Source organism: Epinephelus fuscoguttatus, linkage group LG4, assembly GCF_011397635.1.
Source record: "Epinephelus fuscoguttatus linkage group LG4, E.fuscoguttatus.final_Chr_v1".
NCBI lineage: Eukaryota > Metazoa > Chordata > Actinopteri > Perciformes > Serranidae > Epinephelus > Epinephelus fuscoguttatus.
Window position 1 is genome coordinate 23,560,633 of NC_064755.1, and position 14,929 is coordinate 23,575,561.

At 38.2% G+C, this 14,929-nt stretch overlaps 2 protein-coding genes across 2 annotated transcripts in view; one reads left to right on the forward strand and one right to left on the reverse strand.

Annotated features, from left to right (window-relative positions):
* The first annotated feature begins 5,700 nt into the window (after positions 1-5,700).
* tnni1c (troponin I, skeletal, slow c) lies at positions 5,701-7,490 on the forward strand. Its single transcript, XM_049574228.1, has 6 exons — positions 5,701-5,733; positions 6,450-6,491; positions 6,628-6,759; positions 6,875-6,964; positions 7,094-7,276; positions 7,366-7,490. The coding sequence occupies exons 1-6, from the start codon at positions 5,710-5,712 to the stop codon at positions 7,450-7,452; spliced, it is 558 nt and encodes a 185-aa protein (XP_049430185.1). The 5' UTR covers positions 5,701-5,709; the 3' UTR covers positions 7,453-7,490.
* Positions 7,491-10,814: 3,324 nt separating this feature from the next.
* Positions 10,815-14,929, reverse strand: part of b4galnt3b (beta-1,4-N-acetyl-galactosaminyl transferase 3b) — a 38,075-nt gene continuing 33,960 nt past the window's right edge. The window contains exon 20 of the mRNA XM_049574606.1: positions 10,815-14,866. Coding sequence (XP_049430563.1) covers positions 14,755-14,866 — 112 coding nt within the window. The 3' untranslated portion in view covers positions 10,815-14,754. The remainder of the gene's footprint in view (positions 14,867-14,929) is intronic.

A 14,929-nucleotide genomic window follows, 5' to 3' on the forward strand; every position in this document is an offset into this window, starting at 1 on the left:
ACACTCGTGCTTCACTATAAAACGCTGTACTAATGTTCCTCGGGCTAGAAAATAAAAACCTTTTAACAGCAACTCTTACTGGAGACATTACAGTATATATACGTATGAATACAATAAATACCAAGGGTAGAATTTGGGTCTGTTTCACTGTATTTTATGTAGCTACGTACTCACACACTGACAGTATTCCTGAATTACCTAAAGGCAACATTAAGGTTTGTCTTGGACATGCGTAAAATAACAATCTGGACCCTCTTCATCCTCCAGGTGATGGCACTGGTTGGGAGAAGCAAACACTTACCTTTTATCATAAACTTAACCCGTTCAGAACCCAATTATGTTGGGTCATGTTATATGTATACATGTTCAGCATACACAAATATATTTTAGCGGATTTGTACTCTTAGTGCACTTAAATATCATTAGCAAAAGTATTTTTGATTAGGATACTTTATTAGGCCTATGTGTTTTATCTAATATTAGCTCGTAGTTTCAATTGAATTTTGCCCTATCTTTTATTTTTTCATGATGATGATGATTATTATTATTTTATTTTATTTTCCTTTCCTTTATTTTATTTTATTTCATATTATTTTATTCTATTTTGCTTTATTTTATATTCTTTTATTTGATTTATTTCATTTTATTTTATGTTTTTATCATCTTTTCTCTATCACAAATGTCATGATTGTCTTTTGTGTTCAGCACTCTGTGTTGCATTTTATGCATGAATTGTGCTTTTTGATTATTATTATTATTATTATTGTTATTATTGTCATTATTAGTGGTATTAGTATTATTATTATATTACAAATAATAATAATAAATAGATGGTCTTAACAAACAAAAAATGAGTTTAAAATAAGTTTATTCATTTTTTCTGAATGGTTAGTCAATGCATAAATTGATGCTTTAAGACATACTGCATATACGTATTTTCTTTGTTATCATTACTCAGAATATCCTCCATTTCTAAAGCATCTTCAGAAAACAGTATGTTGAAAACCTCCTGAGATGAATATTCTGTGTGCATAAACAATAGGATGCATTATAGGCTGATTGTATCGTTAGAAAATCAAATCAGAACAGTATTTCACTACTAAAACTATATTTCCTCTATTCATTTTTTTCTGATGACACTGAGATCCACTGTTCATTCTACTGGAGATTTTTTTTATTTTTAATCCAGAGGGGAAGCTCTAAAGGTTTCATGTGATTTTTTTTGACATTTAAGTAATATAACATTTCATGCTTACTTTAAAAATATGTGTAACTATGATGAATACACTGAAACATGTCTTGCTTCCTGCTTGCCTCACTATCGGCCATGTTTATTAAAAAGGGGGCATGGTTCTACTGTAGTCCATTTTAGATTATGTGGAACACTGTGATTGGCTTATAGACATCCCAAATAAATGTGTGCATTTGGATGGACTCAGACAGTAATTATAGATCTAAACATCCTAGAAAAAGACTATTTTTTTCTTATTACAGCAGTGCTCTCTGAAGAGGTGCTAGCTGAGGCATATTTGTCGATAAATACTTCAGTGTTGAGCCGTGTGCCAGGTGGATTTGTCTGAATTAAATCACAAAGCCCACAGCTTGTCACCTCTGTCCAGTGGGAGGATGTCAGACCATAGCATAGGTTGGTATTTTTGGTCAGTGTGTATCTATGAAGACAAATGTCTGTGCCATCCCTGGAACTACAAAGAGGGAGTCACATCACAGGATTAGGTTACACATGTATGACCATCTGTATGTGTTATCTTAATATAAAGACCTCCTCTCACCTCTGCCCATTTTAAAGGTTACATTTTTCCTTAGATAGCTTTTTAACATTACTATTCCCTTGCCCATTACAATACGAAAAAAAAGGGACACGGAGATGACAAGGGAGTTGTTGATCCCAAAATAGATAACGTGTGAAAGTTGCATGCTGTCTCGTGCATTTAAGGACTACACTGAACTTGCATCTATTTAAAACACAGCATACTTTTGTTCACGTTGGCCCACAAAACATATCATCACTCCCACAGAAATGAAGCATGTCAGAGAGGGCTGACAACATCAAGGTCAACACTTCAACTGTGTCCCATAAAGACGAAAAGGATACAATAAACATCAAACCAGTATTTTCTTTCTGCGTTGTATACACATTTTAATCATGCCACAAAGCACACACAGGCTATGACTCAAAGGGATTTAGCCTCGTGCATGGGAATGTAGTGATGACAGTGCAAACATTCATGACATGCTTTCCTGGTAATCCGACCTAAACCTGTAAACATCCTGTTGGAAATAAGAGAATTATTGGTTTTGTGAATAGCGCTGTCACCTGTCACGAAAGAAAACGTCCTTGGTTTGAATCTCAGCTGTGGTGTCTGTTCCCACAGTCCCAAGACAAACATAATTCAGGTGAACTGGCACATGGTGCATGCTGGGACTCCAACCTGTCTGTGACCCTGAATGCAACATACAGGTGCGAGGAACGAGTCAGTGTTGCAGGCTGAACATTTGATGTTGTCGTTCAAGTCTCTGTGTCAGTATAAGAATTCATTCTAGACACACATCCATCACTTGATGCCTCTTTGTTTTCTTGGCCTCACTTATAGCACATTGTATATCAGATACACAATGTCAGTTCTAGGATACAGGTGTTCAAAAAACATATTCAGCAGATGGGACACCAATAGGTTAAAAATTGTCTCTTATCCTATGGAATACCTCAACAAATACTGCATGGATTCACACAAAATTTGGTACAGAAATTCTTTGTTCCCAGATCATGAATCGTGTGCTATGTGCTTGTTGGAAACTTTTTTTGCACCCTGAACCCCTAACAGGTTAACCCATGTGTTTAATAGACTAATGACAAGTGGGTGTGCAGCATTGTGTGGATGTCAGACATAGCACCAGAAAGGTTATTGAATATAGCAACGTGACCTCTGCTGTGGTGCAACACAACAAAAAAGATCATATCTGTTCTTGTCTTTCCATGCAGACATAAAGTATAAATATATATGTATATTAAAATGTAGGGCTATAAGCAGAGGTGTGGATTTAAATCACAAGACTCAAACTCAGACTCAAGTCATAAATTTGATGACTTTAGACTTGATTTAACATCAGTGACTCGTGACTGCAATGGCCTTTTGACTTGAAAATACTTTGTACTTTCCCCAAAAGCCCAAAGATTAAAAAGTATCTCATTTACAAAGTGTGCCACAAATCACTTTATTTTTCCTTCATTTCCTGAATCAGCTAACATTAGTGCTATTCATTACCAGCAAGTCGACACTTAATTCTCCCAGAAGATCCATTTTGTTTGAACCAATCCAACAGCATCCAATCAAGCCACAGGAGAGAACCTAAACTGACAGTATTTTACTGACTGCTAATTAAAAAAACAAACAAGTAAGTACAAATTTTAAAAAGCATTCATTATTTTTGTAAATTTCATATACCACTCACAATTCTCTCGTCTCCAAGTCAGTGGGTTTTTTTGAATGCGTTTTTTGGTTACATGTCTGAAACAAGGTCTGTGGTTCACACAAGCGCAAGAGACTTTCACGTTTGTTATATGACATAAAATACATCAGCAAATACCACACATGTGAACATGTGTGGGGCTTGTCTTAAAAAGGTGGCTGCTAACAAGTGGCTAAAATGAGACTACAGAACATTATCACGCTGAGTCACCGTCATGCGACCGTAATGTAGTTCATTTATACCCTAACGTTTCCTTTTTTACTTCTGATGACTGCATTTGGGCTTCAATGATCATGAAAGTGGTGTTCATTTTTGAAGATTATCTTGCTGAACAAAACATGTAAGTATCATAAACATTTGTTCGTCCCAAAACTTGTTTACGGCAATAATCCATAATCAAATGAAAAAGTCCCTTTGGTTTTTTGCTGATGGAACCATAGCGATGCTACAGAAAAAAAAGTCACCCCAGGGCACTCTGGCAGAGCAAATTATGACTTGTTTAGAACTCGAAACCCCTCGAAAGGGGACTTGAATAGGGACTTATCAGTCTTGACTTTGGACTTGTCAGTCTTGACTCAGGACTTGTCTCAGGACTCCTCAAACTTGCCTTAGGATTTGTTAGTCTTGACTTGGGACTTGACTTGTGACTCCTCAGTCTTGACTTGAGATTTGTCAGCATTGACTTGAAACTTGACTTGGTACTAGCCTGTCTTGATTTTGGACTTGTCCATCTTGACTTAGAACTTGCCTTGCAATTGGGACGTCTTGACCCAGGACTTGACTTGGGATTCCTAAGTCTTGACTTGAGACTTGTCACTCTTGACTTGGAACTTGACACGAGACTTGCCTGGTCTTTAATCTGGACTTGTCAGTCTTAATTTGGAACTTGCCTTGGGAGTTTTCAGTCTTGCCTCGGGACTCCTCAGTCTTGATTTGAGACTTCTCAGTCTTGACTTGGAACTTGGGTGCAAAAACTTGAGAGTCACTCATGACCTGCAAAACAATGAGTCACTCCTGCCTCTGGCTATAGGGTCTCATGTTTGTAGACATGACAACATGTTCACAATGTGTTGTATGCACAGATACAATCATACAACACTGTATTAATTATGGTACAATATTTCACACGTGTTTCCTGTTGTTCCTCTCAGATGACAGTGTCCAGGATTCAAATGCCCAGCAGGGAAATGCTTTATTTAAGTTTCAGATAATGACATCATCCTTTCCAACAGAGGTGATAATAATGTCAGTAGGTACAGAGTTGTTGAGTTAACAAGCAGAGGTTTCCTGACTGAGGGGTGGGCGGTGTCACAAGGCCAGATATCATAGTGGTGAGAAATAGAGAAGACGTCTCACTACATCCTGATTTCAAGGTACCACAGATGCCTCAACATCAACATAACATTTAAGACTTTCCTGGATAAAACTAATGACATTCAGAGGTAAATGTTGCGTTTTTGTGATGAACAGGATTTGATGATAATTTAAAAAAAAAAAAAACAACCAAATTCTTATGAAATCAGACTGTGATTGTGCTGTTACACTCACTGGGTTAGTGTAGTTGCCAATAGGAAGTGTTAACTTAAAGGGAAAAGTTGCACAGGGATGTGAAAATGAATATTAGGATCACACACGCAGCTTCAAAGAGACAGGAAGAAGCTGGATGTCAGTCATTTCCCTGCTAGACAAGGAGGTCATCTTTCACTTTTTTTTAAACCAGAAGATCAAGTTGAGTGAGTCATCTTCTCCACAGTAAATCTTTGGTGCATGAGTCCTCTTGTAAAAGCCAACTGGGGGCCACTCTGATTTCTTACTGTTGAACAGGAGGTGTTATTCTCTGTTTATCACTGGACTATTTTTATTTTCATTTCAAATCTAACAGCATCCTATTTGTTTCTATCTCAAAGGTGCAACAATGTTTGAAGAGTAAGTTCTGTCATCACACAGCTTTAAAGTATTTTAACAGTATTTTTGTTTTCAGGAGGCTATTTTTCAGTGTTTAATTGGTAGGTGAAGAATTTTTTGTCTCAGACTGATAACACTGTCTTCTGTTTGCTTGTTCTGATTTCCCTGGTCCAACCAATTCCACATGGCCATCACAGTGATGTAAGTTACAATCTGCATGTCTTACCTATCTCATATATAGCTGGGGAAACAGTTTGAGTTTGATGATGAAACTCCTTGTCTTTTTTGCTTTCTCCTCAGTATGCGGCAGCCCCCATGGCCCCCAAGGCGGAGGCAAAGGTAGTAATACTTATTTGAAGTGACAGTGTGTTTATGAATAATAATTCCATTGTGCTAACCTGTTGTTAAGAGTTTGCATGTTTGAATGACTGAATCTTTTCACTCAGCTTAACAGCCTCCCTGGAAGATAACAGCAAAGCAAATGGGTCATATCACAAGTTGTATATTATCAATAACTATAATAACTATTTCCTAAAGAAAGAACGATACTAATGATTAAACTCTGACCTTCTCACGAATGATTTCAGCTCTAAAAGGTGTGTGTCATTGATTTTAGCAGGTTTGAGGTGCATAGATTCCTATTGCAAATGTCAAGTAAACTAAAGCCTGTAGTGCTGCTTTGTTCAGTGTCATGAGGGCAAATGTACTGATACATTTGCAGGGTAAGGAGACATTTTTGATGACATAACATAGAGGCACTTAGACAGGAAAAAATAATTCTTCATAGCTAAGTACTTGGGATTATATATTGCAGCTGTCTGGTGAGATGCTAAGGTACATAGTGAATAAAAGCCTGTCAGGTCACGTAACTGACTGAGCAGCTTTTTTAAAAAGAGGTACCAGTGATTGTACCAAACTAGGAACCAATTTTAACCTTTGCAAGTAACAAATGTACAATTTATCTAACAAAATGTGTACATAAAGTGTATCATTATAGCTAAATGATTAGGTATAATGATGTCATGAAGGTATAATAGTGTTTGTATTATTTTCAGCCCAAATGCAAGATTTCAGCCTCCCGCAAGCTGTCATTGAAGGTAAACAACACATGTCAACTCATTACCTTCCGAACTTTACACCAGTGTATTATTATATGATTTTTCATTTAACAGCCAAAATGGAAAATGCCAAAATGTCACATACTTCTCTCTGTGTTGACTCTGACTCTTCCAGATCCTCTTGCTGACTCGTGCAACAGAACAGCTGGAGGCAGAGAAGGCTGCAAGAGAGGAGGAGAAGGTCCGCTACCTGGGAGAGAAGCTTCCACCACTGCAGCTCGTTGGCTTAGACATGGATGACCTGCATGTGAGATGGGTTATGGCCTTAAGAATAACCATACAAGACTGATCATGTAAAAACAATATTCATGTGACTTGCTTGTGTACTTAAAGAAACTTATTCGTTTGCTGTTGTTTTGTAGAAACTCTGTAAGCAGATTCATGAAAAGATTGATATAGTGGATGAGGAGCGGTACGACTGTGAGGCCAAAGTCATCAAGAACAACAGAGATGTATGTCATGCACCATGACGCAGCAGATTCACATGAAAAACATTGAAACAGAAGTACATCAGTGCCTTACTGACAAAAAGTCACCAGCTAAGCTTGTTTTTTTTTTTTTGTTTTTTTTTAAATCTCTAGATCCACGAATTGAACCTAAAGGTGCAGGACCTCGGAGGGAAGTTCAAGAAGCCCGCTCTGAGGAAGGTGAGAGTGTCGGCAGATGAGATGCTGAAAGCTCTCTTTGGATCCAAAAACAAGGGCTCCATGGACCTGAGGGCAAACCTCAAATCTGTGAAGAAAGAGGACATCAAACAAGAGAAGGTATGGCTACTCGAGCAGACAGATGCAAAATCTTTGAAAGTAAAAAGCAGAAACCTGATGTTCTGTATGTGTGTGTTGTGATACATTAGGAGCTGAACTTGGAGGTGGGTGACTGGCGAAAGAACGTTGAGGCCATGTCTGGTATGGAGGGCAGGAAGAAGATGTTCGATGCATGATGATAGAGAGTAAGAATCAAATGGAAATTGGTATAATACATAAAAAATGAATACATAATGTAACAAAAAATGCTGCCCTTGTTTTGGCATTAGTGTAATTATACACATGACTCTAAAGTCACTGTAGGTTTTTATTTTGTTCTCAAGTCGACCATTTGTAAAATAGCGTTGTGAATACTCAGTATATTACTGCCTGATGACGCTGTTATGTAAAAGAATACAATAAATTTGTACATATTGCCTCTTCTTTCTTTCACTTACGCATATTCACACTAGATGTGAAGCGAACATATCAGTATTCAAATGCCCCGTCAATATACTGATAAAAATAAGAATACCTACATTTTTTTTCTGTGACAGGAAACCACAATCTGCTGACTAAAATAATTATTAGAAAATGTAATCATAATTTTAAATAAACTTAACAAATTACCATAATTACTGATATTGGTTCTAGCATTACAGTGTGCTGCATTTCTGCTAGAGTTTGTCCAAGTGGTGTTGCCATACTCCAGCACAGCACGGCTCACAGGCATAGCCATAATGTTAGTGTCTTATTATGTTATAGGCTATTTGTAAGGTATACTGTATAGCTGTGCTTGTACATAAAGAAATAATATAATAGGAAGTGGGTTTTCAAATTTTGACTTTTTTTCTGGGGGGGTCAGCTGACCCCCTCAGGAGATTTGATCTGCCCCAACGTTGACTTCATGGCAACGGCCTTGCGTAAAATACAGTAACAAAGTGTAGTGTCTGCTCTGATACTGCAGCATAGATCATTTCTCCAGCCAGTTGTTTCTAGATGTCGTTGAGATGCCTTCAGGTACAGCAAGAGACTTGACATTGTCCTTTGACACAGTCATGAAAAGGGTATCATAGCTGTTTTTTGTGTGTCTCTACTTTGCTATGCCGTTGACTTACAGTGACAAAGCATATTTTATGTCAGAGCCAGGATATACATAGCCTTTCCTCTCTGACTGGAATGAATTCCTCTCCGATAATAAACAGTAAACACCTTCGACGCACGTTCATAGCCGTCCTTGGAGTGACATCAAAGAGTGTCAGTAAGATGATGGAGGGGTGACAAGATGGAGTCGGCAGCCTCTGAGGAATTTATGAGCACTCATGAGCATCTGTGAAAATACAGCATGTGCCTGTGTGGATGCCAGTGTACAGTCAGACTGTTCCTACTGTGTGGGGCATTTTCATCACCACTGTAAAAACTTAAAATGGTCCTTGTGCATCACACACAGACTTGTGTTTCTCTTTAATTGTCCTGTTAAGATAATGTCCTTTGTTGTGCCATTGTCTGTGTGCTGTTGTGACGCCGCTAAATGTAAGGTGATACCCGTGTATGCTGAAGGTGTAACAGACATCTCTCAAAACCACACCTTTCTTTAACAAAGACATCTGCACAGACCTTGAGCTAACACCACAAGGGAAGAGAGAATACTTCAACCTTTGTATCAGCTGTGAATGCTGCAGTTCAAAGCTGAATAAAAATCTATGAAAAGCTGCTCAAACTTGGTGGCCAAAATACAAGCTGTCTTTTGCAAGGCTGTAGAGCAGATCATCCACTGATCAGGAGATTGGTTCTTCTAAATCTGGTTGTTCAAATTCTAAGAAAGATGCCTTCCTAGGGGCGCCTTGTAGCTCAGTGCGTAGAGCGGACGTCCCATGTACAAAATCTATGTCCTTACCGCAGTGGCTGTGGGTTTGACTCTAGCCCCAGGCCCTTTGCTGCATGTCATCCCCTCACATGCATTCTTGGAAATTCTCTGAAGGAAGGACTCGGTCCTAGATAGATTCCGAAGGATCACTGACATTAGAACATTCTTATGCTGGGATTAAATGAAATTTCCACAACAGCCTCCTTGGAATTCAGTCATTTAAGGATCCATCCTTGACTCTGAAAAGCACCAACTGAGCCCAGAATTACTCCAAATGGCTGTACCATCGATGTGCAAGTGCATGCAAATGTTTAAGCCAAGCAGCATGTGACACCTTGTATACCCAGCATGTGGATGGGTGAATGTGATGTAGTGCTTAAGTGCTTTTAGTGGTCAGACAACTAGAAAGGCAGCATACAAGCGCAGCTCCATTTACCATATTACTTAGCACAGGACCACACCCTGTTCCACTTTGAGGAACTTTTGTTTTTGCATGACACTTCTGTCTGGTGACAAAATTATCATAAATGTCATTGGTTTTTTGAGGTTATCCAAATATATTCAATAAAGTTTCATATGTCCCATTGACCCCAAAGTGATGAATGTAGTCAGAGCATGTAAATTACCAAAATGTGAAGGTTAAACCCGAAAATTGTGATAATACAAATACAGAAGGGGCCAAGGAGGCATTTAAACACATCTCGTTTGTGTTTTGTTATTTGAAGGAGCCATGTGTAAGATATTAAGGGGATTGATTTAGTAGCATCTAGGGGTGACCAGCTGAAACTTTTCCTTGTTAGAATTTCCTCAGTGTTAATTGTTCAGGAGGTTTTTACTGGGAGCTGAATATCTGCACAGGTCTCCCCTTCTCCAAAACAGTTTCATATTTAAAAAATCTGTGTTTTACGCCGCTGCTTGTCATGGAGGGGGAGCCAACTACGGTAGGCAACATGTTTGGCTTGTCCTGTCTGGGCTACTGTAAAAACATGGCAGTGCAAAATGGCAATCCCTGTGAACGATGACCCGCTCCCTTTGTAGATATATATATCATTCTAAGGCAGGGGTAGGCAACATGCAGCTCTGGAGCCATATGTAGACCTTAAGTTATTATTGAGTTATTTCCTAATAGCAAAAATGTGTAACCTAACTTGTGTACCTGACCATAAAAAAAATGTCTTAACATTTCTTCAACTAAAAGTGCGTTGTACATCTACGACCTGGTAAATCTCAGTGCCGGTGGCTCGTCCTGAGTCTTCTTAGCTGTGCTAACTATGGATTCCAAATTCAGAAAAGGAAAATGGAGAATTTAATAGTGTGTGGACAGATTTGTTTGCTTTCACTGCCAACGCTACAAAGTTCAAATAGCAAATAATCATGACTAGCCCACTGGAGAGGCACCACCTTGTGGTACAAGATGAATGCTCGTTTGGAGCCATTAGTAATGTTGATAAGCTAATTTAGATACCTTCATTATAAGGCTCAGATATGCTTTGTGGCTCCATCCAGATTTTTTTTCCTTTTAGTAACGGTTGCCGACTCCTGTTTCAAGGTATACACACTAAAGAAAACATATATATTACTTAACATTTAATTTCTGCCAATATATCTCACTAGATATAAAGTTTATAGCCAGAGCACCTTACTTTTGTAACATAAGTAGCATATGACAGCTATTAAAAAGCACTCATAATGTCATGAAAAGAAAGGCAAGAGAGGTTTATTCCTCAGATTTGTCAAGGCAGTGTAAAAAGGTGATAAAGAAAACATGTCCCTGAGAGAAGAGACTCATACAGAACTGTACAGTAAGGCAGAGGTTAAGTCCCAGCACATGAGGTATATCTAAAGACATCAAAGTAAGAGATGAAGGAGTAGTAAAAGAGGAAAGCATCAAACACCCTGACCAAACTAGAAACCACATTTCAAAAGCTTCAGTGCTTTGATTCTTGGCAGCGTTACAAACCAAAACCACCAGCAAAGGCTGGCATCAGACCAGAATGGTGTTGTGATTTCACACTGTCCTAAAAAAACAAGTGAAGCAGTTCAATGTGTATCAAATTCAGAAGAATAAGAAAGGCACAAGTTTGTTAAAATGGAATGTGAGCAATCAGAAAAAAATGCTGCCATTAGTTTTGTCTTAAATAACAATAAAAACAATCTGATAAATAAACAAGATCATTTCTTATCCACTGTATTTCCTATCTGTTGACAGTGAAAACAATAATCCCAACGTTAGAACAGGAAACTTCATAGACTGAGCCCAAAAACATTGATTTTGAAAGTCATCTAAACAATTCATCTTTTGAAAAACAACAATCAAATTCAGCAGGTAGATCAATGAAATAACAGAAGCTGTCTGCACAGACATAAATTACACTAAAACTACAGTAAAAATGTCCCTTAATGCTACACTCACACAGACAACATTTCCAAGAACCTGACATCATTAAACAAATCCTGCTCTTTTTTTAAAAAACAAAACAAAACAAAACAAAACAAAACAAAACTTTTCTTCAGAGGAATACAGTCAGCCAGCTTTAAACTGACATCTTTGGTAAGTGTCACTGTAAGGAGAACGGCCAGAAAATGTCACATTAATGCATTGTTTCAGTTTTCTGATATTTCATTTATGATTCATGCGCCAGAAATGTCTGTGATGCATCAGGCAACACAAACACACCTGTCCAAATATAACTGACAGTCCTTCTCTGACATACTAAACAACACAGCCATGGAAATCTGATAATTATTTTTTCCGGTTCAAGGCTTGTCCAGTTGTAAAAACAGTGTTGTGTGGTCCCAGTACCTGAATAACAGTCACAACAGAAGGCACATTTCATATTTACAGTTTTTTTCTGAATGATCTCACACTATCAGTGATTCTTGAAGCAGTATCTCTGAAACTATTAGCACTCGTAGCCAACGCGTTCACCAAGTGGGCCAAACTGAATGCATGTTCTCTGCTTTGGGGGTCAGCTATTACATGATTTAACAATTAGTTGATGAAAAGAAAAGTAACCGGCAACTATTTTGATGATAAGTTAATTGTTTCTGTAATTTTTCGAGCAAACAAAAAAAGAGATGGTTCCCGCGTCTTAAAAGTGAGAATTTGCTGCTTTTCATTGCCGTGTATGATTGTAAATAAAGAGGCTTTGGGTTTTTGGACCGTTGGTTGGACAAAAGCAGCAAATTTAAGACGTCACTTTGGGTTCTGGGAAAATGTGATGAGCATTATTCACAATTTTACTGACTAAACAATTAATCGATTTACTGTGAAAATAACAGGCAGAGTAGTTTCTAATGAAAATAGTAGTTGCAGTCCTCAGATAATGACTTCTCTTACAAATCAGAGCTTGAGCTCTACAGTCTTATGGTTAGACTCTCGAAGCAGGGGAGATTTAGCCTAATTTTGTCTGTTCTTTTAGAGTGTGTTAGAGCAGTGGTTCCCAGCTGGTCCATCCATGGGGTACAGGTTTCTCCTTAGTCATTAGTTCAAGGTCCACACAGTTTAATATATTTAGCATCATGCTTGTGTTTGGCCATGCTGTTGAGCTAGTTTGCTGTCTCTGTCAAGTAGTTGTCCATTATTCACTCAATCTACAGCAGGAAACGACACTTCAAAATAAAAGCTCTGTGCCAGAAATTCACTGTACTTAAATATAAAGTGTGTTTTTTACAAACTTGACACATTTGCGAGTCACTTGTGGTCCATTCAGATTGGATCCACGACCCACTTTTGGACCGCGACCCACCAGTTGCGAACAACTGTGTTAAAGGAGTGTTTATGCAAAAGGGCAGACTGAGCTCAGACGTATGACATCATGTGATATTTATGTAGTATGTATGTAGTTTCAAGCTGGCATATTCGGTCTGATTTAATGGTGACACACATATGGTGACCTGCACTGATAGTGATTTTATGATGATGATTTTATACCTAATATTTACCTAATATTTATAATTGTGATTTTGTCATTTTATTAACTTTTATTGTATATTACAGAATTGTTTAATTTAATGATCTATGGATACACTGCGGCTTGTTGTTTTTTAACTGTGTCTCGTAAGTTGTCCTTGAAAGGCGCCGATAAACAAAATGTATTATCATCATTAGAATTTAAACATCTGTTACATAAAACCCAATGTTCTTGAAGTCACTAAAAGATATAAATGGCTGGATAGAAACCATATGATCTGCAACCTCTGCGATGACAATTGTCAGAGGGAGACGAGTAGCATGTTTCTTCTGATTGTCACAAAGTAAGCTTAATGAATTATAGAGAAAGGCATTTGCCAAAGTATTATTTAAACCGCTCACTGATGTTTAAATTAATTTCGTTACTAGTCAGTTAAGCTAAAAGTTATTTTTAACCTAGGTACTTTTTTGAAGAATGTCTGTCCTTTGTTTAAAAAACATTTGTACTTTCGCCATCTCGCGTGCCATCGTCCTCTTATTATTGTGTGTTATGTTTGTGCTCCATACCATGTGATCTTGAATCATTAGATAAAACAAAAAGAACATTTTCAGAAAAAAAAATGTAATCTCTTCCCCATTAGTACTGATAGTGCTCAGAATACACATCAAACATTTGGACATCTGTGCGTATGTGTGTTAACTACATGCATGATAAGACTGCTCTGCCTGTCACACAGGAAAAGCAAAAGCCACAAGTGTTTTTCGCTCTTTCTATCAGTGTTTAGTTGCTGCTTCATGTGGTTATTCAAATGAGAGCTTGAGGAGTTTTGCAGGAATTGTTTGCTTTTGCAAGAGCTGTATAATGTTTTGCAGCTTTCGTGAAAGGTTTTGAGGTTAGTGTGTGGAGTTTTGCAAAATTAGGCTTTGTTTAAAAGATAGTGCCGAATCAATCAGAAAAAAACTGTAAGGGAACATAGAAAACTTGGAGAGCACTTGACAGGTAAACTGAGGTACGCTTTTCTGAAATGTTATCGTCTGTTTCTAGACACGCCAGACTCAAATGAAAAAAAACCACAAATGAAATCCTACAAATATTGATAAAATAAATATAAAGTTTTCTATAATTTACCACGACAAATAAGGTTGTGTTTAGCATAGACACAATCTGCAGTCAAACACTTATATATCTTTGTCACAAACAGACAAACAATTTGCGTTTTCAGTTAAGACTCGTGTGCAAGACTTCTGATCGTTATGATATCAGTGGACACTTGTGTGTCTAGATCCTCGGAGTGTGCACAGTCACTGTATTTACGTTTTATCTTTGGATCAGGTCAGTTCCTTGCAGCCAGTAGTGCAGATTGTGAAAGTGTTAGTCAGCGACATGGTGCACAACTGTATCTTCATTTCAAACATCACACAGTCAATGGCACTCATCCGCCAGTACCCTCTCAGTAGTCATGAGTACATCCAGTGAAATAAACTCTGAGCAGATCAGTAGTACCTCCTTAGCAACGACCCTCACGGCCGACACTGAGTTGCTTTTTTCACAGAGCTGAAGTGAACAGAGACAGCATCCAATCCTGTGTCACCCTCTCTGTCGGTCAGCAGCTATTACGGTTATGTAGCAGGAATCGTGCTACGGCCTTAAAGTGCTCTGGTTGCCGTGGTTGTAACCGTGGCGACTGTGGTCATGGTGCAGCAGGCAGGCCCACAAGGTCATCTGTGGCTGGGCAACACCTGCCGGTTCCACATGCCACGTTTGGAGTGATAGTGGTGGAAGAAGTTTCGTAAGTAGATCCTCTCCACTTCCAGTCCTGCCTGGAGGATCCTAGGAGCAAAGGAGAGTTGGATTACTTGCAATTAATTTACTTGTGGTCACAAACATTTTAAA

Bases quoted from the DNA above. Each gene is read 5' to 3' on its own strand.
- tnni1c (XM_049574228.1), top strand. From the start codon at position 5,710: ATGGCCCCCAAGGCGGAGGCAAAG. The intron at 6,492-6,627 runs GTAAACAACACA...TGACTCTTCCAG, and splicing joins CCCGCAAGCTGTCATTGAAG to ATCCTCTTGCTGACTCGTGC. The intron at 6,965-7,093 runs GTATGTCATGCA...TTAAATCTCTAG, and splicing joins TCATCAAGAACAACAGAGAT to ATCCACGAATTGAACCTAAA.